The 22162-nt window shown below is 47.7% G+C and overlaps 1 protein-coding gene across 1 annotated transcript in view; it reads right to left on the reverse strand.

The window, feature by feature from the left end:
* Positions 1 to 22162, reverse strand: part of LOC146860487 (protein regulator of cytokinesis 1-like) — a 527922-nt gene that overhangs the window by 269825 nt on the left and 235935 nt on the right. The window contains exon 9 of the mRNA XM_085644388.1: positions 4039 to 4146. Coding sequence (XP_085500514.1) covers positions 4039 to 4146 — 108 coding nt within the window. The remainder of the gene's footprint in view (positions 1 to 4038; positions 4147 to 22162) is intronic.

Genomic DNA, 22162 nt, shown 5'->3' on the forward strand with positions numbered 1-22162 from the left:
AAAAGTAGGAGCCCTGCTCCTTGCAAATCAGAATCCTGTTTACCACAAAGAACCTCTGCCCGACTAGGAGGAGAAGAAGACGCTGGAAGGACTGGCCTGCTGCTTGCCTTGCTGAGAAAGGAGAGGAAAAGACTTGCTGAAAAGACTTTGCTGCTTTGTGCTTGAACATTCTCCAAGGGCTTGATCTGAGCTTGCCCCCTGAACTGAACCCCAGGACCAGTGGGTTCTCTGTGCTTTTGCTCGTCCTCCAATTCGAGCAGTGTGTGCATCCCGCTGAAAAGGGACTGCGCCCCTCATCTCCCCTCCTAGGGCCGTGACACTCGGGAGCTCGCCGCCTTAACCCCGTGAGAGCCCCGCTCCGTCCGGAGCCGCTCTCTGTCCCCGGGCTAGGTTGTCTGCGCCTCTGTCACCGCCTGCCACTGGAGCGCGCTGAAAGCGCTGTCACCCCTCCCGCCGGAATCCTTCCGACGATCGTGATCTTCGCCGGGCCACCAGCTGCACGGACCGTGCCCTGTGACCCCGTTTCGCTATCCTCGGAACACCTCAGGCCGCGCCGCCCCCACTGTGGAGACCCCCCCTGCACCGCCGTGCTAAGGGTCGCTGGCCGCGCCTACCTACCTGCCCACACCCGCTGATTGAGGACCCAAGAACACTTCCCAAAGCTGAGCGTCGCACCGACCCGTGCCAACTCTCCACACAACGTTGCTAAAGGAGTTCCAGTATCGGGCTCGGGGCCCGCACCTCCTTACTTCCCCGTAAATCCTCACCGCACCGCACGCCCGTCTCACCTCCCGCTGCCCCGGAGCCGCCGGGGGGAGCTGTGCACGGCGCAGGCGCGCCCACGACAGATGCGTGAGCCGCGGTAGGCCTGAAGTAAGTCAAGACTGGAATCCCCCATGTGACATTGGTGAAAGACTAAAGAAGCATCCGCTTAAGGAACCGTTTTGCCTGCTTTATAATCTGGTGGCATAGAAACAACGTTACTAGTCTTGTGATAAGTCTGCATATTGAGATAACTATTTTTATATAAAGAAGCGTATTTTCACATACCTAAGCCTGGTGTCCGTTTCTGGGGGAGATTAATGTCTTTACTGTGTGTGATTATAATTGCTTAACCAACAACGCCTGAAGAATCGCCTTGGCTGCTCACGCCACGCACCTAGAGGGTGAGCAAGGGTCATTCCAAAAGGGGTTATCCTTTGCCCTGACGTGGAGGAGAGGGTCCCTGCTTGACACAAGGACATCCTTGCGCCAATCAGAGATCCCCGAGTCTAACAGCGATACGTTTGACAAAAGTGATTGATAGCCTAGTACATCCCAACCAATCAGGGTTCATGCCACATCGTAATACCGCCTCAAATCTGCACAGACTACATGACGTTCTGGGCAGGTCAACAACTATCCTAGAACCAGCAATACTAGTATCTCTAGATGCCACCATGGCGTTTAATATGGTAGAATGGCCGTATCTCTTTGCTGTGCGTGACAAATTGGGATTAGGACCCACATTTGTGGGCTGGGTCCGGCTGCTATACTCAAATCCCATGGCTCAAGTCGTCTGGAACAACCGCAAGTCACCAGCATTCCAACTAAGGCGCGGTACGCACCAGGGGTGCCCTCGATCACCGCTCCTTTTTCCCGTAGCCCTGGAGCCCCCGGCAGCTTGGATCCACAGAGATCTAGTGATCCGTGGTATGCGTTGGTCCCTGGACTGGGAAGATAAGATATCACTGTACGCAGACGACATTCTGCTATACCTGCCCTCCCGAGAGTCTCCCCAATATGCCTGCTGGACATCCTTGCAGCGTTTGGGAGATACTCCGGATTTACCATAAACTGGTCAAAGTCCGTGGTCTATGACCTGCAGGAAGAACCACCCGTTCTCCCGAGGGCCTGCCCGATCCAGATAGTGTCGGATGGTTTCCGCCATCTCAGCACCTTTATTACGTTGAGCCCAGAGCTCTGCTTCACCCACAACCTTTTAACCACCAATACAGAGATTGAAAAGTGACAAACTGGAAGTCTCTGCCCCTCATTACTTGGTAAAGCTATCCTGTTCAGATTGATGGCTCTGCCCAGCTTTCTCCACGCCCTCCAGAACTCAATTGATCCAGTTCCCAAATTGTATTTTAAAGACGTAGAGAATCTCCAAAGAGACCCTTTATGGGACGGTAAACCCTGAATTGCCTTAACTAAGCTCACCCTCAACTGGTATGAGGGGGCATTAGTCTCCCAGACATTAAAAAGTATTACTGGGCGACCCACCTAGCTGCTATAAACCAGGGTGTGTACGGTCGTCCAGACGACCCGGAATACGCCATGGACAGATCGCTCCTCCAGGGGGGGAGGAGGGGGAATACAGTAGAGAACTATTCTAGGCCCCGTAAATACCCCCTCACTGGGCCGACAGCACATTCAGTCCATATATGGTATGTGGTGAACAAACAGCTGGGATGGGATCGCAGACTCACCCTGGCAACTCCCCTGTGGAATTCCAAAAAGCTGGGAAATCTGTGACAATCCAAGGGCTTTGATAAGTGGGACCTTATTGGAATTTCCCAGATTAAAGATCTTTGGGATAAACATGAAACTCTCCCTTTGACTCCCTCCAACAGCAATATTACCTGGCAGACACTGAGCACTATAGGTATCTCCAAGTTAGACAAGCCCTACACACGCACCTTACCAGTAATTCCCCCATCCCGGACGCCTCCCCCTTGGAGGATAGACTACTTGATGGCCATCTTCCCGAAAAAAACATCTCCCTGACCTACAAAAAACTAATAATATGGAAGACCCGCTCCAATCTCTTAAGGAGAAATGGATAAGAGACAGCTTAGAACTGGATGAGGAGGACTGGCAGGAGGAAGTCTCCTCCCCGAGGGAAGTGGCAGTCCAGGCCAGATTACGCTTCGTACAACTCAAAATTCTACACAGGATTTACACCACAGGGCCGGGCTTGGCCCGTATGGGCAAGGCAGATGGTGGGGAGTGCAGACGTGGGTGTGGGGAGGCTGCCACTTTTATGCACATTATATGGGAATGTGCGCATATACAATCTTACTGGCATGCCATACATCACACGCTTCGTGAGGTACTCACAGCTGACTTACAGCCAGAAGCACGCAGGTGCCTCCTAAACATTTGGGAGTCGACGCACCTTACCTCTTACACTAAACAATGGGCAACTCTGGCAGTAATGATCGCGAAAAGGAACATTGCTCAAAACTGGGGGGCACACCAACCGCCCACATTGGGAAAATGGGAGGAAGATTTAGACTTGTGCATGTTCCGGGAAAAATCAGTCTATGTTGCCAGAGGGTATTCCAAGAAATGGAACAGGGTGTGGGGGCCTTGGAACTTGTATAGAGGGAAAATTGGTACCCCACCGGCACCCCTGAATGAAAGAAAGAAATCAAGAAATTTGGAAGATATTCTGTCTCTTGCTCATGTGTCAATATGGTGAGTTATTTCAATGATGTTTCATAAAAAAAAAATTGGTCTTTTTGACTTCTAAAAAATGGAAGCACTACAGTAAGAGACTAGCACCAATTTCTTCTACAATTTACACAAAGTGTGCTGCTATGTATACCTATAGGATCCATCAACTAAATGAAATAAAGATTTAGAAAAGACTATTGAAAATATAAAATACACCAAACAAATTGGAGGTTCTATTTCTTGAAAATACGAATCGTATAATTTGTCAGAAACAAGCCACTATTTAAAGAGAAATACTTTGATATTAGAATTGCATGGCTAACTATATCAAAAAAGTTCAGAAAAATTAATTTTGAACAATGCTCTTTGCCTCATTTTTAATTTAGCATTTTGTAAAATAAACTGATTTTTACCCATAGCTACGTAGTTTACAAAAAAACAAAGTTTATAAGAGTACTTTAAGGACAATGATGTTAGTGCCAAGAGGAGCTGTTTCTAGCATAGCAGTTACCACTGAGATACAACGATGATGAAATATTGAAATAAGTAAGCTGAAGATAAACACATTATCTTCATGCTATTCTTGCTAAGACTTACCATTTTGAATGTTTGGTGAATTTTAGCATGCTGCGAAGCTTCATATGTAAATGAGTTTTGGCGGGTTAAATGTTCACCAAAAAACATAGTACTGCGTCTAGAGTGTCTCTACATAAAATCCGGGGAAAATAGGAAAAAAAAAATATCAAAATATAAGCAAACAAGCAAATTGAAGCACAAAATCTTATGAAGTTCAATAATATAGCATCTACTTCAAGAATCATTGACTTTGCATCAAAGACACCCACCCAGTATGCAAGAATGGATTTTTAAATGGCAAACAATAATATAGTCTTCTCTGTTGGCAGTTGACAAGTTCTTTCCATTTCTGTATTTTTACAAGTACATGTACAATAGATCCTTTATTAGGGAGTTGGTCAGGTGTACCATACTAAACCCTAAAACATATGAAAGGCGTGGGCCTTAGGTAAATGTTCAGTTTATTAGTTGCATTCTTTAACTGAAAATGCACAATTTAGCATAACTCTTGCCTCAATTGTGTCTTGCCACTTGATCTTAGGACTACACAGGCAAGAAACATGTAGACCATATAACTTGCGTCACTTCTGAACATCATTTCAGCAGTGTGCCACCTTTACTTTTAATTGGGTTTGGAGGACTCGCTGATTAAAGTATATTCTGGAGTACCTCCATATCCCATTGTATTCCATCACTCTGAGCACCTACACTTTTCACATCCATCTACGCAACAAGTCCCCACACCCACATTGCACCCAAGGGCATTTGGGAATAAAAGATCTCCGGCAAAGAGCTCTCCATAGGGAGCCCGTCCGGTATTGCAGCGCAGACCGGACCAGGAGCACGCCATATGATGAAGCATGATACCCAGCCGGGTGTGTGAGAGTCCTAATTTCTATAAGGGGAAATCCCCTGCCCTCCCATAACCTTGGACTGACGACCAGCCAGTTCCATGTACCCTCCTTTCTTCCTTTCCTCTCAGGAACTGCATACCTTCTTGTATCAAATATTGAAGGGGCATGCGTGCTGGACCTAATAACGCCCCATGTCCCTTTTTTCTTTGAGGAAAGATCGCCCTAGTGGCAAGGGTGGAGGCACAGCCATTATTTTCAAGAGCATCTATTCCGGCTTGCTTCCCCATATGGAAGACGTTGCCAGTGCTGAAACCTTAGGGTTTCATCTGGTAATATCTCCCCATCAATCCATGGCCGGCATACTTGTGTATAGACCGGGCTGTTTCATGAAGCTATTAGTAATGCCGTGGCCCCCATTGTGCTTAAACACAAACACTGTTTAATATTAGGGGACTAATGTCCAGATGGATAAAATCAACGATCCTGATGCTACTAGCTTAGCGGACGCTCTGAATATTTTCAACCAGAATCCAGTTTTTCAGGATCCAACCCATGAAAAGGGCCATATTCTCGACTAGGTTTTCTCCACATTGGACTTCGATGTCTCCCACCCCCCCCCCCCCCCCTCGGCAACTGGTGTAGTCAGATCATTTCCTCTTTGAGTTTAGAGTCCACTGTGAGACCGCACCTTTTAACATCCAGAGTAAGCCCCGTGTGGACAGTTTTAGACCTTACCATTGTATCACACCCGAAGCGGTGATGGTGGCCCTTGACTCCCACCCACTCGTTTTGAGTGGTAATGTGGAAAATGATGCTACTGTCCTGAAAAATTGGCTTCTGCTCCGTGCTGCAGAGCTCGCCCCTCCCTCTTCCCGTCCTGCCTATACCTCTCAAGTCTCTGCTCCCTGGTTTACGCCTGCTCTTAAAGAAAGCAGGAGTACCTGTAAAAGACTCGAGAGCGCTTGGCGGAAAAACTTCGAGTAGGGAGAAAACTGTATAAACAAGCACTTAAAATCGCATCACAAACTTACCCTCAAGGAGAAAAAAATGTTTCTCCTCATCAAGAATAGAGGCTGCCGGGAATACAAATAGAGATTTTTAAAATAGTAAAGGAATTCTCATCCCCCAAGGCTGTGACCAGGACATTTTCCCCCTCAGCACTATGGGTGGATCAGATGACCTTATTTTTTGCTGACTAAATTAGAAAGATCCAGGACACTTTCACTAGCTCCCATTGGGATAACAATTTGGACAGGGTCCCCTCCCACCTTGTCTTCCAGCCGAGCTGCCCTCTCTTCATGGAGTTCCCTCCTCTTTCACTGGCGACCTCATTAGGTATTCTGAAGAATCTGAAATCAGGTGCCCCTTCTGACCTTTGCCCTGCTTCTATTTTGGCAGCAATAGCTTCCTCCATCAATCCCTATGTGAATCAGATTTTGAATACCTCCCTGCAGCAGGGGCATGTTCCCGGCAAGTGGAAGGAAGCACACATTCTTCCCCTCCTGAAAAAGCCTAATATGGATCCAGAGACTCCCGCTATGGGCCCATATCCCTCCTGCCTTCCCCCAGCCCCCCCCCCCCCCCCTCCCCAAAGTATTGGAAAAATATGTTGAGTCACTTCGGCATTTCTTGAGACAAACAACTTTTTGCATCAAAGTCAATCTGGGTTTCGCTCAAATTTTAGCACCGAAATGGCACTCCTGGAAATCTCGGAGTCCATTAAGGACGTTTTGGACAAGGGCGGCAAGGCCATGCGGATACGGTTAGATCTTTCAGCAGCCTTTGATCCCGTCCCCCACAGCCGACTCCTAAGGATACTCCAGGAGTCTGGTTTTAGAGGGATGGCTCTCAAATGGTTTGCCTCTTTTCTGTCAGGGCGCCAACAAACTGTTTGGGCTCCCCCTTTTTCAGCCTTAATCCCCCCCTTTGGAGGTGGGAGTACCTCAGGGCTCTGTTCTTAGTCCAACTTTATTTAATCTGTATGTCTCCACTGGCTAGTCTAGCTGAGTCGCATGGAGCTAAAATAGTGTATGCTGACGACACCCAATTACTTTTTACATGCGACAAGGATACAGAGTTTAAGAGGGAAGCAATTAAGGCCTGCATGGCTCCAACAGAATGAACTCAAATGTAATTCCGATAAATCGGAAATCATCTTCTTTGGCTGCCCATCTATCAACTCATGGCAGAGCTGGTGGTCACAATTGTAACAAAAAAAGCTTACAAACATAATACGTAAAAAGTCCCCTGCATGGACTTAAAACTACCCGCCTCCACAACGTTGCAGAGCGCTTGCATCCCTTACCAATTTACCTCAGTCTGGTTCGGGCCATCTTTCCAAACCTCTCCCACGTTCCTCCATGTAGTTGTGGTTTATTTAATCCTGTACTCAAAATTACTAAAAAAGGAAATGTGGCGGTAGCAATGTCCAGTGAGGTGTCCAACTGCGACCGTGTCTGCGTCCACCTAGTGCAAGCAAGTGGCTCGCTTCGTCAGGTAGAGAAGCTGTGACGTCTTTGCGGCTACGAGAGGTACTTAGGTTGGTCCTTTGCCTTATTAGCGTCTCTCCGGCGAGTCCTCCCGTGGCGTGGAAGTAGTGTTAGAGTCAGTTTGTGTGCTTGTTGCTGGCATTTGGTAAAGTCTTCCATTGCGCCTCCCTGGCGCTGTCGCTGGGCGCCAGCCCTCCAGACAGTCCCGGGCGTCCCCGGGCGCGTGGAAGAGCCATACCTTGCCCTCCGCCTTCACCCTCAAACGCACCGGGAAGAGCATGGAGTATTTCAGTTCTCTTTTTTGGAGTTCCTTCTTTACCTCTAGGAACATGCGATGCTGCTTAGTGACCGCTGCTGTGTAGTCAGGAAAGGTGGTAATGGTTTTATCTTCAAATCGGACTGGTGGAGCGATCCGCGCCGTTTGCAAGATTATGTCTCGGTCTCTAAAATTAAAGATAAGAGCCAGGATCGGTCTAGGGGGTGTCCCTGGCTTTGGCCTTCCTCCAGGGACATGATGTGCTCTTTCAACTGAGAAGTAATTAGAGAGTCCCTTGGGCTGCAGGCACTGTTGAATGAGTTCTTCCACGAAGAGACCAGCCGCTCGCCCTTCCACCCCCTCCGGTACGCCAATAATGCGTACATTGTGACGCCGCGACCTTCCTTCGTAATCGTCGAGCTTGTCGGTAAGTAGCTTTGTTTCACTTTCCAGCACACGCACCCTTCTTTGAAGTTCTTTGGTTTCAGTGCACAAGTTCAGTGGTCGCCTCAACCTCTTTGACTCTGGCGCTCATTTTTCTAAAATCAGCTCTAAGCAATGAGAGTTCAGTCGAGACTGTACTAATTTTGCCATCTAGACCCATATGCACCCTGTTTAGAGTGGTGAGTATGTCCTTAAGCGTGATCTCTGGGTCGCTCACAGTGGGGGAGTCTTCAGCAGGTTCCTTGGGATGTTCAACTGAGTCCGGTTGATCTTTAGCGTAGGCAAAGTTCTCCAGTTTGGATTGTTGGAGGTTACGCTGTCCACGGCCTCCCATTGTCACTCCCAGCGTTGTGTCAGACGGCTTAAATGGTATTGGGTGGCAGTACTCACCGCTGCCAGCCAAGAGGGTTCTGCGTCTTGCGGGCTTTCGGGCTCCCTGCCCCCAAACAAGTAGTAACGGCCGTTCCTTACAACACCAGGCACTGTGTTGTTTGATAGTTGTGTAGTTTGTGTAATGCCAATGTCACTGTGCGCACATGGAAGGACAGTACCCGGGCACCCCACTGCCTTCTAGGCCCGGTGCCCCGGCGATAGTCCGGACCTTGCGTTTTTGCCTCACTGGCTGGTTGTCCACAACACTGGTACGCACCCCCCCCCCCTGCTGCAAATCTGTGCAATTGCTTTTGTCACCTGCTCGCGCCAATCACGCCGCGATGTCCGCCGCACTGGGCCCCAGCTTCGTGTCTAACTTTGCTGCTAGCTGTGGCCGTGCAGCCCACTATTAGTAGTCGGGGAGAGCCAGAGGGCCTCTCTGGGGGTCCGGCCGTGTCAACGTTTGAGGCACCACAGTCCCAATCAGTACTCTGGGCCGCCACCGGACGAACAGAACCCAGCCGGTCAGCCGATCACCCCCCCTTTGGCGCGGGCACCCTGTGTAATTTAAGCCCCGGCTTTTAGGCCTCACGTAGGCCTCAGCAGTAACACCCGATGAAGCGGCAGTGCGGATTACTGCCGGTCCGAGATGGGACCGTCGCTGTCCGGCTGGCTGCTCACCTCGGATGCCCTTCTGCTGCTGCAAAATTGCGTGGTCGCTTTGGATGTTGGCTGGCGCCCATCGCGCCTCGATGTCTGCCACCCTGGGGCCCAGTGCCATGTGTCTGGCTTTTCCGCGAGTCAGTGGGCAGGGGGAGAGCGTGTGGGCCTCTTAAGGGAGTCCAGTTGTGACGGAGCAATATCTGGGGCACCACTGTCTCAGTAAATGCTCTGTAACGCCTCCGGACAAGTGGATCCAGGCCGGCCAGCCGGTCCCTCCCCCGTGATGCAGGCAGTTTGTGCAATTTAGGCCCCAGCTTCCCGTAGGCCCGAGCTTTTCCACACAGTGGTGCGGCGGCACGGCTCATTGTCGGTTCAAGATGGGACCATCGCTGCTTGCCTACCGCGGTCCGGTACTCGTTCCACCACACGGATCCCAGCAGAAGATATGGATTAATGACAGGATTGCTCAGGATGTCGGAAAGGGTCTTGGAGCCCAGTTAGGCAGTGGCCATTTCGTTTGGCTGCTAGCCAAGTGCATCACTATTGCTTAATGCAAAAAAAAAAGGCCCTCTCATAACCCAAATGGACACGAGGACGCATTTTGAGCAAAGACTTGAACAGTCAATTGTGCTTGCTAAATGTGCTCTCGGGGTAGGATTTTCCCCCAAAATTACCAACTGCTTTTAGCACCATTTTCTTAGTGTAAAATGTACCCTTGCGTCAAAAAATGGATGCAAGGGTGCATTTGGCACTAAGAAACCGTGCTAAATGCAGCAGAAAATGAACAGCAGGTGCAAATGGCTGCTCACACTTGAATGTTTTCTCCAAATGTACTCTTAATCAAACAAGCAAGTGTAATTGTGTAATTATCAGAAAGTCAGAGTAATACAGAGTGCCAGAAATAACCAACTTTTCCGGGGTAATATTATTTCTGCCCAAGTCTAACTTTAAGTCACAATTCTGAAAATGCTACTCTTTGAAAGTTGGTTTACAAACAACAAGGGCAACTCTAGAACCTGAACCAGGGGTAAGTAACACTATAGTCCAAACAGTGGTTCAAGTGTCACAAACATAAAAATGGATTCAAAATTAGGAAACAACCTAAATTAATGAAGGAAAAAGGGAGTTTGCTACACCACTGTGAAATTTTTGACACAATACCCATGAACTCATTTTTCTGATATTCAAAGGTTGTTTAATATTATAAAAAACATATCAAAAATGGGCCAGTGCATGCAGAGATTGCCGCCCGCGATGATAGTCAACGCAAAGCTCCAGTGAACTAGACTCTTAACACTACATCAACCACCAGCAACGACCGGCAATGTGAGATCTACCCTTCAAGCTACAGCAACAATAGGCCAGGGTGACTGCCAAAGTGAAGTTCCTCCAGCAACGAACGTCTGCGATGCCAGACTGGAACTTCGCATTACAGCACCGACCGTCTGACGCCTGGACTTCCCCATCCTAGTCCCCTCCTTCTGCAAACTAAAAAAACTTACCTTGTCAAAGTCTAGCAAAATGTGTCCAGTGGGCCCAGCCTTGTCCCTGTATCCGGCTCGTGCTCCATCGCAGTCAGTCTGAGCTTCTAACTTTGCCCCTTCTCTAGCATGACCAGATGACCGAGTGGTGCTTTTAGGTGCTATACTCAACTAAACTGCTGAAATTGCAGGTCTCTGGTTCTACAAATTGGATTTTAGTTTTGCTCTCATTTTATTTATACCATTTAATTTTTCTTGAGTTGTGTTTTCACTTTAAGGTTTGGGTGCTGCATAAATACTTTACCCAGTACCTCTAGGTTAAGCCCGACTGATTTGGTGCCAAGCTACCATAGGGTTAAGCACAGGTTAATTTAGTGAATTGTGTGGTTCATCCTGACCAGGATTGTTGTTGATTCAGAAGGGTTTCCACCCCCCACAACCAATAACCCAAATTCTTACAACCACCAAAAAAAGCATGTAATATTGAAGACTCCCAAGATGGATAACATGTTTTAGTCCACCTCTAGCCCGCGCTTGGCCGCATGGATGAAAATCTATGATTAAGAAATTGCTAGGCGATCGCTGGGTTCATTGAGTTCTAAGCCTGGAAATAAAGTGCATCTCCTAGACAGACCAATCCCTTGCATCTCTACCTTTTGGCAAGCAATCCTCACTGCTCATCCTCAGTTTATTCATTTTAGAACATTCCTGAATTAACACATTGAAGTTGTTAATCAAGTCCTGAAACTCCCCTACGACACCACCTTCTCTCCTACCTTACTGCATTAACTGCTTGATGTGCAGGGGTAGTGATGTGAATGCTGTCTTCAGGCTACTCTTATCCATGTAATCCTAGAATTCCATAGGCCCCCCATGAATCACGGTACTATTAGAGGATCGGCCAAGTAAACATGGAAATGTGCAACAAAACCTGTATTTCATCTCTTTGGAGTTCAGAAAGCCCATGGCAAGGTAAAAAGCTTATGAAAGGCCTGCAAAGTCACTCAATTGAATTAAATCTCATCTCTATCCAACTGCGGTCAATTTCTGACCTACCAGGACTGCCTTACAGAGCTGAGGTGCGCCACCAGAATTGCCCTATGACCCAGGCGTGACCACAAATCCTCCAGGATATAAGGGACCAGCACAGTCCATCAGCTCAATCACACAGGGGTTCTGATTACTCCTCTCAAACAGAAATGAAGATACAATATCATGTTCTCCAGTGAGGGGGGCTCCCAAGTTATGCACACTGCTTAAGATTACCTCCACTGGCCTTGTCCAACCCAGTCACTGCTATAGCAACAGTTTTGATCCCTTGTGGAACTGGAAACAAATCTCCATTGGATCATCATTTTCTGCATCACCTGATTCCAGTAGACCGGTCACACTCATAGGCTGAAAAATTTTCCTCTGCCTCTTCTGGTGGTCCTTAGTGTGCAAGCCCCCTCAATGTGTTGCTTGATTCCTAGATGAACGCCATAGGTTGGCCCAGATGTTTCCATTTTGGTGCTTGCGCAGTATTAGGGGGAGGTCAGGGGTGTGCTCCTGCTGTGGTACCTGGATCAGTGGTCAGAGGGTAATCCTACTGAGAGATTTACCATTGCATTATTGTGATCTGCCTTGGAGAGACTCCACAGGCCATGCGTAAATCATTAGTTTGAGCCTGTGCTCACTTCTGGCACCACAGGGTTAAAGATGGCTGCCATCCACCAACTAGGCCACTGTCATCTTGAATATATCCTCCAAGCTGTATCCGCACAGCAGGCCTTTACACAGTGCAGAGGGTCCCATGGCGCCCCAACCGTGACTATCTCAATGCAGCCATGCTCCGTTTTACCCTGGCTTCAGCCAAGCAAGCAGGTTTCCCTGCAGCACATGTTGACATTACCTCCGCCCCTCAATACAAGGTATTTCAATCCGGAATTCAGTCCACCTTTGAGTCATAGTACTGTAGTCTTTTGTCCAATGATATTAAAAGATCTTACACAACTAAACTTTCAACATTAAACAAAACACCTGAAGGCACATCCTGGTACTGTCATTAGAAATGCAGTTACATATGGTTCCATAGTTGTAATGGAATGAATCAATTCTGGCAATGGATAAAATATGGAAGAATATGAAAGTGATTCCATCTAGATAAAGATCCCACTTTAGAGTATCAAAACATCTTCAGCAGATCCTGGAGAAGAAATGGATGTAACGCAACTAAACAGATCCAACTCAACAAGCACTCAATGATTATATATCTTTCCAAAAATCCATATACTTCAGATCTTAGCCATAGACCTGCTGTCTCAAGTATTACCTCAATTTTCAATCTACAAGTGCAAAGGGACTTTTCACAAACATTGTTACATGAAATTGAGACCCGAGATGACACCGTTTCAATTTTTTTTATTTTTAACCTCTCACCTCTTCTGGTTATAGAGGATGAAACCTCTATGCACATTTGAGGTTTGGAGACCCATGAAGGTCAATACGATGTAGGGTTATTTACTATGGAATGGTTGTTCTGAAACAAGACTAATACCTAAGGGGGGGCAGTATATTCCGCTCTGCCAGCAGAATTCTCAGAGTTTTGCGCACTCCGCGCTCCACTTGGAATGCGGAGTTATGTAAATTACTCTGCTCCGCCACGTAGCAGTTTGCCGCCTGCTAGTAATTAAACACTGCAGGACCTAATGGAGCACACGATCTACTCGACTCCTTCCCAATGGGTGAAGCAGCTGTCAAATCATGCGGTCTCTCAGCACCTTACTAAAGTTGCAATCTGTGCCGGGATGGGCGGTAAGCATTACTCTCCTGCCCAAATGCGCTCACAACAACATCAACTGTCACGCCACCTTCACGGGGCACCACTTTTAAAGAGCTGGAGTGAGACCTGGCTGTCACCTGACAACTGCGATGGTCTACTCTGCACCACCTGTGGCAGGAGCCGCCGCCTTCCTGCCTACCAATTCTTTTTAATACCATCAAGTATTGGTGAGCCCCCGCTGCCGGTGAACACGTGCAAATCTTACACTTGCAGTGGGTGTTTAATTTGCAAATATAGCATGCCATTGACGGAGTTGTAAAAACTGCTGCAGTGTTTCCCTTTCGGAGTAGAAGGGGAGGGCAGAATGGCACTTGGTTAATAAATTATAAGATAGATAAACACCTCTTCTGCGTAATTACCAAGCAGGCAGCCATTTGAAGTCGTGAGGGGAAAAAAGCAAGTCCTACTATACATACTGCTCCATAAGCCCCTTTGCTTTATTCGGATATGGGTCTGCTCCTGCTAAATTGAAATAACATTCCTTGCTCGTGTTGGGATTTTTCAAATAAAAATTAAGTCTACAGAGCCAAATGCAGTAAATGAATGAACTCTAAGGCAGGTAGAGTTTGGTGGTTAAGCAGATTGAGAGCCTGGAGATAACGCAAAGGGAACACCACACGCACATGTAACTCAGCTACAGGACCTCAAAAACACAAATCTCATGGCCCACTCACTATTGTTTTCCTGTCCCACAGCACGCCTTCTTGCTCTCCTCCAACTTCCCAGAGCCGGAGCTTATTCTGGTTGGTAGGTGAACTAAGGGAACACACACAAATGTCATGTCAGCAATGATTGGCTAGTCAAAAACTATGGGCCAAGGGGTGCGAGACAGGCAATGCAAATATTGAAACATGTACATCTTTGAACTTGCGCAGAACCTCCAATTTGGGGTGTTGGACTAGTGGAGTGGGGAGTTGTTTGGGAGCACTAATATCTTTATATCGGCCGAGCCCTCCTAGACATAGAAAAGGGTCTTGCCAAGCAATTTGAAAATCGATTGGTAAAAGAAAACTAATTACGTACTGCGGACGCTGGTATCTTGCCGAGTCACCCGGTTTGAAAAGTCTACACACTGGACACCCGTTCTGGTTGCTGCTGACGCTGGGGACACGGGAGAGGGCCAGGACTCCCCTATCCAGTCGGCTTTGCGGCTTCTTGCCGCCACCTTTATCTGGCCATGCCAAGAGGCACTTCAAAACCCGCGTAGGGTTCCCGCAGTGCAGGAAGCCTGTTCTGGTTGTTGCCGATGCCAGGGACATCAGGGGGTGGGGGGGGGGGGGTCGGGAAGGGGCCAGGACTCCCCTATCCAGCCTGCTTTGCGGCTTCTTGCCACCCCAGTCATCCGGCTACGCCATGAGGAGCTTCAAAACCTGCATAGGGCTCCCACAGCACGGGACGCGTGCGGGCGCGCACAGGCAAAGCCAGGGCCAAGGGCGGGCCAGTCCTTGCCAGGAAGAGGCAGGGCCACCCCCCTTGTGCGCAGACTTCTGTATGCGGACTTGTGGGTAAGACTTTGTTGGCTTAATCATTGTTTACCTGGAATCGCAGTTCCAAATGGTACTTCTCTATTGACCTATCTGACGTTAATTAGCCTAATCGCTGCGGGGATCAAAGCGTCTATTGGTAGGAGCATAGGCAGGGGAACCAGAAAAGCACACTTTCGATCCACTGGAACATTGATGGTCACTGTTTCGGGTACTTCCCAGTCCCATACAGTACATTCTTGACAACATTGTTCTGATTATCAGCTCATAATTATTTCCCTCGATTTCGTGCCTTTTGATTGTATTGTGGCTCCTCGCTCTTGTTCGCACAGCTTACATGTTGTCCAAATTACACTTAGGTGATAGTAGGCTGATCCTAGGGGGGTGGTTGCATTTGGGTATTGCCAGGGTCTAATAATGGGAAAGCGCACCTGCCCAGCTAAACAACCCCCAACCCCAAGTAACCATTTCTTCCCCAATGCCACCAACCTCTATTGATATGATGTTGAAGGGCTACAGGTGTGGTAACTACAGAAATAGAACTTACTGAGAGGCGCTGCTGATTAACTCCAGATCTTTGTCGCCCGACGTCTGATGTAGCCACTTCAAGTTGCCACCCCAGAATCTACATCTAGGGCAACTGAGTCCCTCCCATCTCCATGCCAAGAAGCTCCATCTAAACCAGTAACTCGGAAGGGAGGGGGTGGAGGTGTGGGGGGGGGCGGTCGCCAGTATGCCAAAGAATGGGCAACACAAGCAAGTTGGGTGGGAACCAAAAGAAAGACAGCCAATGTGGGACCAACAACTAGTGTTAAGAATTTAGATAACCCTGAGGGAATATTAGGATGCATCACCAACACTCGAATTTACACAGATTGTCCATCTTGGGTGTTCAATTTGTTAACGGACCACAGAGCCAATTGAGAGCCATCGTGAAGGAAGAACTTGCCCCCCCTACTTGATCGCATAGATAAAGTGGTAACAATGGGGGACAGCAGGCAAACACTAGTTCAAGCAACACGCAAGGTCTAGCAAGGGGGAAAGATTTTAGTTGTCAGATAGATAGCGCAAGTCTGACATCCTTAGGTAGGCCTGGTCGCTGAGGGATGTAGACCCAAATAGCTTACCGGGTTCCAGTTGGGTAAATGACCATAGTCCTCAGATAGGTAAATCTATTCCAACTCCTATAGAAAGGCTAGGTGCTCAGCAGGCCCAAGACTACAGTTCACCACTGGCCCCAGGAGCTCCAGTTATGAGATTGGGAATAATGACCCAGCATATCACAAGAGGGGTTTAAGCAAAAACAGCCCCACTCAAATAGGTAATAGGAGAGCAGAGAAGGGTTGTGTGGCGCGGAGGATATAGCTAGAAGGCCTGAAGTAGCGATTCTGACCACTATAAATGTACCCCGAGCTTCACTTCCATATGTCATTATACAGGGGAAATGTTAATGGTTCGCAGAGTTGGTTGGGTGGGAAAGGGACAAAACACCACAAGGGGTTTGTGTAGTTATCAATTTTAGAAATTCCCTGACTGTCCACAGCCTATTAAGTCAGAAACTTTGTCACCAGGAACCACCCACAGGGGTTAGGGCCTTTCCACTGGACTACTTTTACTCCCACTGTCATATGCAATCTAGGGCCCATGTTTGTACCGATTTAGGTAGATGGCCACTGGAACATCAAATAGTGGGTCCTCCTCCCAGACACTCGCTATTCAATATACCAGTAACAAATAGATTTGGGGCTCTAGAAGAGGCGAATTGACACGCAATAACAGGGGGGCTAGCCCATGGACCCAGATGCTCGGGGTCTGGAAGGGAACTAGGGGAGTGCAGCAGCGGAAATTTGTGCCAGACCTCTTGCCACGGGGAAGGGGCAGAACTAAAAGACCGGCAAATATTAACACAACAGATGATCACTGGTGTAATAGAGACACTGGTAGAGCCCCCTGGATTATCAGTTGCCCCGGCCCCTGTCCCATCCCCAAGCAGCAGTATATTGAGGGACGGTGTACCCATGAAAGTAAGACTATTTTCCCTTGGCTCAGATGAAGGATACTCAATTTCACAAAACCTACATTCTTGATGCCACCCTTGACAAGCACAATCTAGGCAACAAGCTGAGGGTCCTATCCTGGAATATTGCCGGTCTAAAAAGAAACTGCCCTGCCCAGATTGGCGGCTTTTTGTGGGCCAATACAATGTATGCATGTTTCAGGAAACTTGGGCAAAGGGAAGACTTTGTAAGGGTGGGGTTTGCAACATTCAATGTACCTGCCATTTCGGGGAGGGAAGGGGTAGACAATCTGGGGGCTTATGTATTTGGGTTGGCACGCATCCGGGCTGCACAGTGGAACAGTAGAACCCCTGTCTAACAACATCCAGTGTGTCACACTTATTTTATCAATGTCTATTCTCGACTTGCCTTAGCCACCAATCCCAGACCTTCAACCAACTGAATACAGTCATCGCTACTGTCCCCACAAATAAGTGGTTGATTGTAGGGAGGGGGGGGGGGGGGGTTAATTGTCGATTTGAGCCCCTTGCTGAACCCACTGATACAATCCCCAGTGAGGATGATCTGCAATAGCTAATTCCAGACCCTCAAATTCCACTGATTAAGGCATGGTCCCCGCTGGCACTCCAGATCAACTCAGTCACACTGACCCACTCCCTGAGAGCGTGTAATAACCGCACTAAATCGGATACACCAGAGAAGTTAACATTTAATCGAATAGGCCAGTCCTCCCTGCTGGATTAGATCTTAATGGAGACTAGGTTATGGCAAAGGGTTGTTGACTTCGCTGTCTTGCCGCGACACGACAGCGACCACAATGCCCTAACCATGGAGCTGCCGGATTTAGAAAATGCCATGGGTAGCTGTATCTCCTTAGATAGTAGGTTAACACTTTCTAACAGAAGAATAAGGTGGGGGGTAGTTCAGCAGTCATCTGACAAGCGGGCCACATATCAATTAATTACACCGTCCTTATTAGAAATGGGAGAGGCTGCTACCACAAAGGGCATTTTTCTAAAAACTGAGAGTTGAGGTACTGCATGCAGAATTGACATCTAATCTGGCCGACATATTTTATCCCAAAGTATGCTCCAAGGTGAAAAAAGGGGCCACACGATCTTGGTCCAATGATACCTGCCAAAAGGCTAAGCAGGCTCTGTTAGACACCATTAAAGCAAAGGACAGGACCTTAATTAAACAAATGATGGCTCTTTACAAAGAACATCCAACAAGCAAAAAAGACCTGGAACCAGATAGATGGGATGCCCTAAACTCAGCCTTATCCAACAAGGACATGAAGACGTTTTGGTCTATAGTCAGTACAGGCAGTAGCAAAGGGAAGTCAGCCATAGAGCCAAACATAGCAGTGGATGTATGGAAGACACTTCCAGGATCTATACACTACAAAGGAAGCAGCTGGCCCAAATGGTGAAACATCTACAATATCCTTAGGGATTATTCATGAAGAAGCCCCCGGGATTACTAGGACTTAAGTTTTAAACGCAATAAGTAAGCTTCCTTTGGCAAAGCACTGGGATTGTACAAGTTACCAGGGGACCTCTTTCGGGTAGAACCAAAAATATGGGGACCCAACCTATGGGCATTATTCAATGCTATTATAAAAGGTATGGTGTTCCCTGAAACCTGGGTCGGGGAAGATATTGTCCCAGCTTTTAAAAAGGGTTCACCCCTTTTGCCTACAAATTACAGGCCGTTCAGTTTGATCGATGTCACCCAGAAATTGTTTGCACGGGTACTCCTTGATCACCTTCACGTATGGAAGGAGCAGCATGAAATCCTGAGACCATCTCAAGCCGGATTCAGAAAAAATATTTCCACTGGCGACCAAATATTTAGACTCCAACTTCTATATTGGAAAACTGTCAATAAAGGGTGGCAGTCTCTATTTAATATTTGTAGATCTGAAGACTGCTTTTGATTTGGTCATCAATTGTGGGATGTACCCAGACCTGGGAATCCCCTCTACCTCTAGAGTCTGCTTATGAGATTGCAGGAGGGCAACTTTGCCCAAGTGAGCTATGGAAAATGCAGTGAACTAACCTCCAGTCTCCCAGTTAATAGAGGAGTAAGGCAGGGGTGCGTGCTCCCACCTACCCTGTTTTGCCTATTTATTAACACTCTGGTAGCCCAACTTATTTAGGTAAAGGATAATGATGCCCCAAACTTGGCACATAGAAAGGTGCCAGCAATGATTTTTGCAGAGGACACACTGTTATTATCAAAGTCGCCATAGGTATCCAGAGGGTCCTTGATAATTGTGCTACTGTTTGTAAAAACAGGGTGCTGGAGATTAACACGCAGATGACCAAATTTATGGTCTTCAACCCAGCTAACATCCTGTTCCAACCCCTTTTTAAATGGCACCATGCTTGAGGGTGTCGGTTTTTGACTATCTAGGTGTTACTTTGACAGAAAGTCTGGAGTGGGGACCGCAAATGGCCAAAGCAAGCCTTAAGCGAGCCCAGACTGTAGGGGCAACTGCAAAATTGAACAGAAATTCCCCCTAAAAACCAGCTGGGCCCATAGCGGAGATTTATAAAGTGCAAGCAAGGGGTGGGACAATGTATGGGGCTGAATTATGGGGTCATTGTTCCTCTGGTAGCTTGAGTAAAATAGTGAACAATTTTATGAGGCCTCCTCCTTAGTACTCCCCTCACCCCCATGCCTGGATCTAGGAATCGGACCAATCGGAGATGAGATTCGCCTTCGGCCCTTAACCTTTTGGCGCAGACTGGTAGACCCTGGAACTGGCCGTTTAGCAGTCAGTTAAAGGAGCTAGTGAATCTCCTGGGTGTGGGTAAAATACCATGGTTTGGATATATAAAAAACGTGTTGTAGGCTGCGTAAAGCAAGCTTATGGAGTAACCCTGAGGAAATGTGTCCGGTAATCTCATACCCATAACTGGTAAGAATTCATAGGTCGCAGAAACTAGCAGATATCCAGGGGAGTTCCGCCTTAGGACACCTGACAGCCGAATTCTTTTTTTTAATTTAAAAATAAATAAATTGTATTGCATTTTCACACCAACCAAAGACCGGTACATACAATATGGAGTCACTGTAAGAAAACCCCCCTCCAATACAGACGTGCATTTAACATAGTGCCACTCACCCTATGGCAACAGGGGTCCACGCTAAGAAGTACTCGTTATACAGTTCCTAAGCAATATTAAGAGAACAAATGTTACCTCCGGTGCGAGCAGACCGCAACAGGGAGCGGGGGATGGAGAGATCTAGAGCATCATATCTAAGGGGGGGGAGGGGGGGGCAGCACCTCCCACAACTGGGCCATCAGCGCCCACCTGTCTCTCCGCCGGAGTGCCACCGCTGGGGAGATGCAGATGTCCCCTCTGTACCTATTCAATTTGCCCCCCCCCTTCCGGTCCCATTTTTTGGGGCAACCTCGATATTAAATACTGACTTTTCCGCCACCATGGCAGTATCCATGTCCTTTGCCCAGTCAACCATGCGTGGGGCCATAGCCACCCCCCAGTGTTGTGCAATATTTCACTTTGCTATAATGAAGCCCTTAGAGGCCCATGTCTGTTCAGCCTGTGTGAGGTCCGACACCCCTCAAATGTTAAGTAAGCATAGTTGGGGAGACAACTCAAAGGGTTTACCTCCCGCCCTCTCAAGCTGGCAGGCCATTCTCGCCCAATAGTCCTGAATATGTGGGCAGTCCCATAAAATGTGAAAAAGGTACCCTCTTGATTGCAGTGTCTGAGGCAGAGTGGATCGGGGCACCTACCTAGGAACAGGAGTCTGGCATCAAAATAAGCTCGGTGGAGGATCTTGAGCTGGAGCAGTGGCATGGGGATAGCTATTTCTCAGGGTGAAGCTAGAGAGTCCCGCCACATGTTTTCCTCCATCTCTCCCAAGTCTCTCTCCCACCCCATTCTAAGTTTCAACATTGGGTCAGGGTGATTGTTGACCAGCTTCTTGTAGGTGAGCGAGATGGCCTTACGGTCCATGGGATCCAACAGGCGATCATCCAGAGGGGACGGTCTCCAGGTAGGGCTGAGGACACAGCGCGAGTGATTTGTAAGTACCTGAACGTCTGACGGAGCCAGTTAAAACTTAGCGTGAAGCTCCGGGAATGATGCTAGCCTCCCCTTAACCCAGATATGTGACCGTGGAGATTTCAATTAAATCCCACTTGTCGAACCCTGGTCAAGCGCTAAGTCGACCTAAGACATCGGGCTCCCACAGGGGGGTTGCCTTCGTCAGGCGCCCACGCCACCCCAATCGTCTGGTGACTTCACACCAAATCTCGACCGTGCGCGCTGTGGGACCTGTTAAATTAAGTTTGCGAGGGTTGGTGACAGCCGAATTCTTGAGAATCAGAGACTAATAACTATTGAGTCCTTTCTGGGAGATATTCAACCAACCCTGGCAAGAAAAATTATACATCTAGTTCAGAGTTGAGACCTTGCCGCTCCGTGCTTTTTCTAATAAATGTTCAAGAGTTATCCTTCGGGTGCCCTGCCTGCAATTGGGAGGATGGCGCTGGCTTATCCAACTCTGCAGGAACCTAGGGTCTATGCACTGTGAGGAGGCATTTACAGTCATGAAGTACGATACTTACACACCATTGTCTTTACTGTATCTCGATTTTTAACCTCCATGTGGCGTAGTTGCTGGATGTTTCTAAATTCGCCACAGCGACCTTAAAAGTCTACAATGTACGCATTCCTTTTTAACTTTATTTAATTTAACACTAACGTTTTAACGTCAAGCCTACTGATGAATTGAGATTCTACCTGGATAAAATTGTATGTGCAGTTGTTTATGGCCCATGTGGCTTTTACATAGGGAAACATATGGCAGCTGAATGAGGATGGGTTGTAGGTATGAATTTCCCGGATCTACCACTCTGATCTCTGTGATGCACTTTAATGCGGTTAAATTTTTAATCTGGATAGCTATTCATGTGGACTGTTTTATGGTACGTGCTTTTGTGTGTAAATGTTTATGTATGCACTTTTCTGATCCACTTTGACCGAAATAAATTTGTAGAAATGGAATTTAACAAAAACTGGGATCTATGACTGGAAAGGTGGTGAAGCCCATAGAAGAGAAAGATGCTTCCAAGGGTAAGCAACGCTACTTTGCTCGATTACACCCGAGTAAATTATACATGCCTTTGTGCAATTAGCCTCACAGATGTGTCCATGTGTTTATCTTTGATGTTGCATATCTGCTGTGTTATGTCGTACTCCGTGCACCAGCTTTGTGGCAATCT

This window comes from Triturus cristatus, chromosome 3_1, assembly GCF_964204655.1.
Source record: "Triturus cristatus chromosome 3_1, aTriCri1.1, whole genome shotgun sequence".
NCBI classification, from domain to species: Eukaryota; Metazoa; Chordata; class Amphibia; order Caudata; family Salamandridae; genus Triturus; species Triturus cristatus.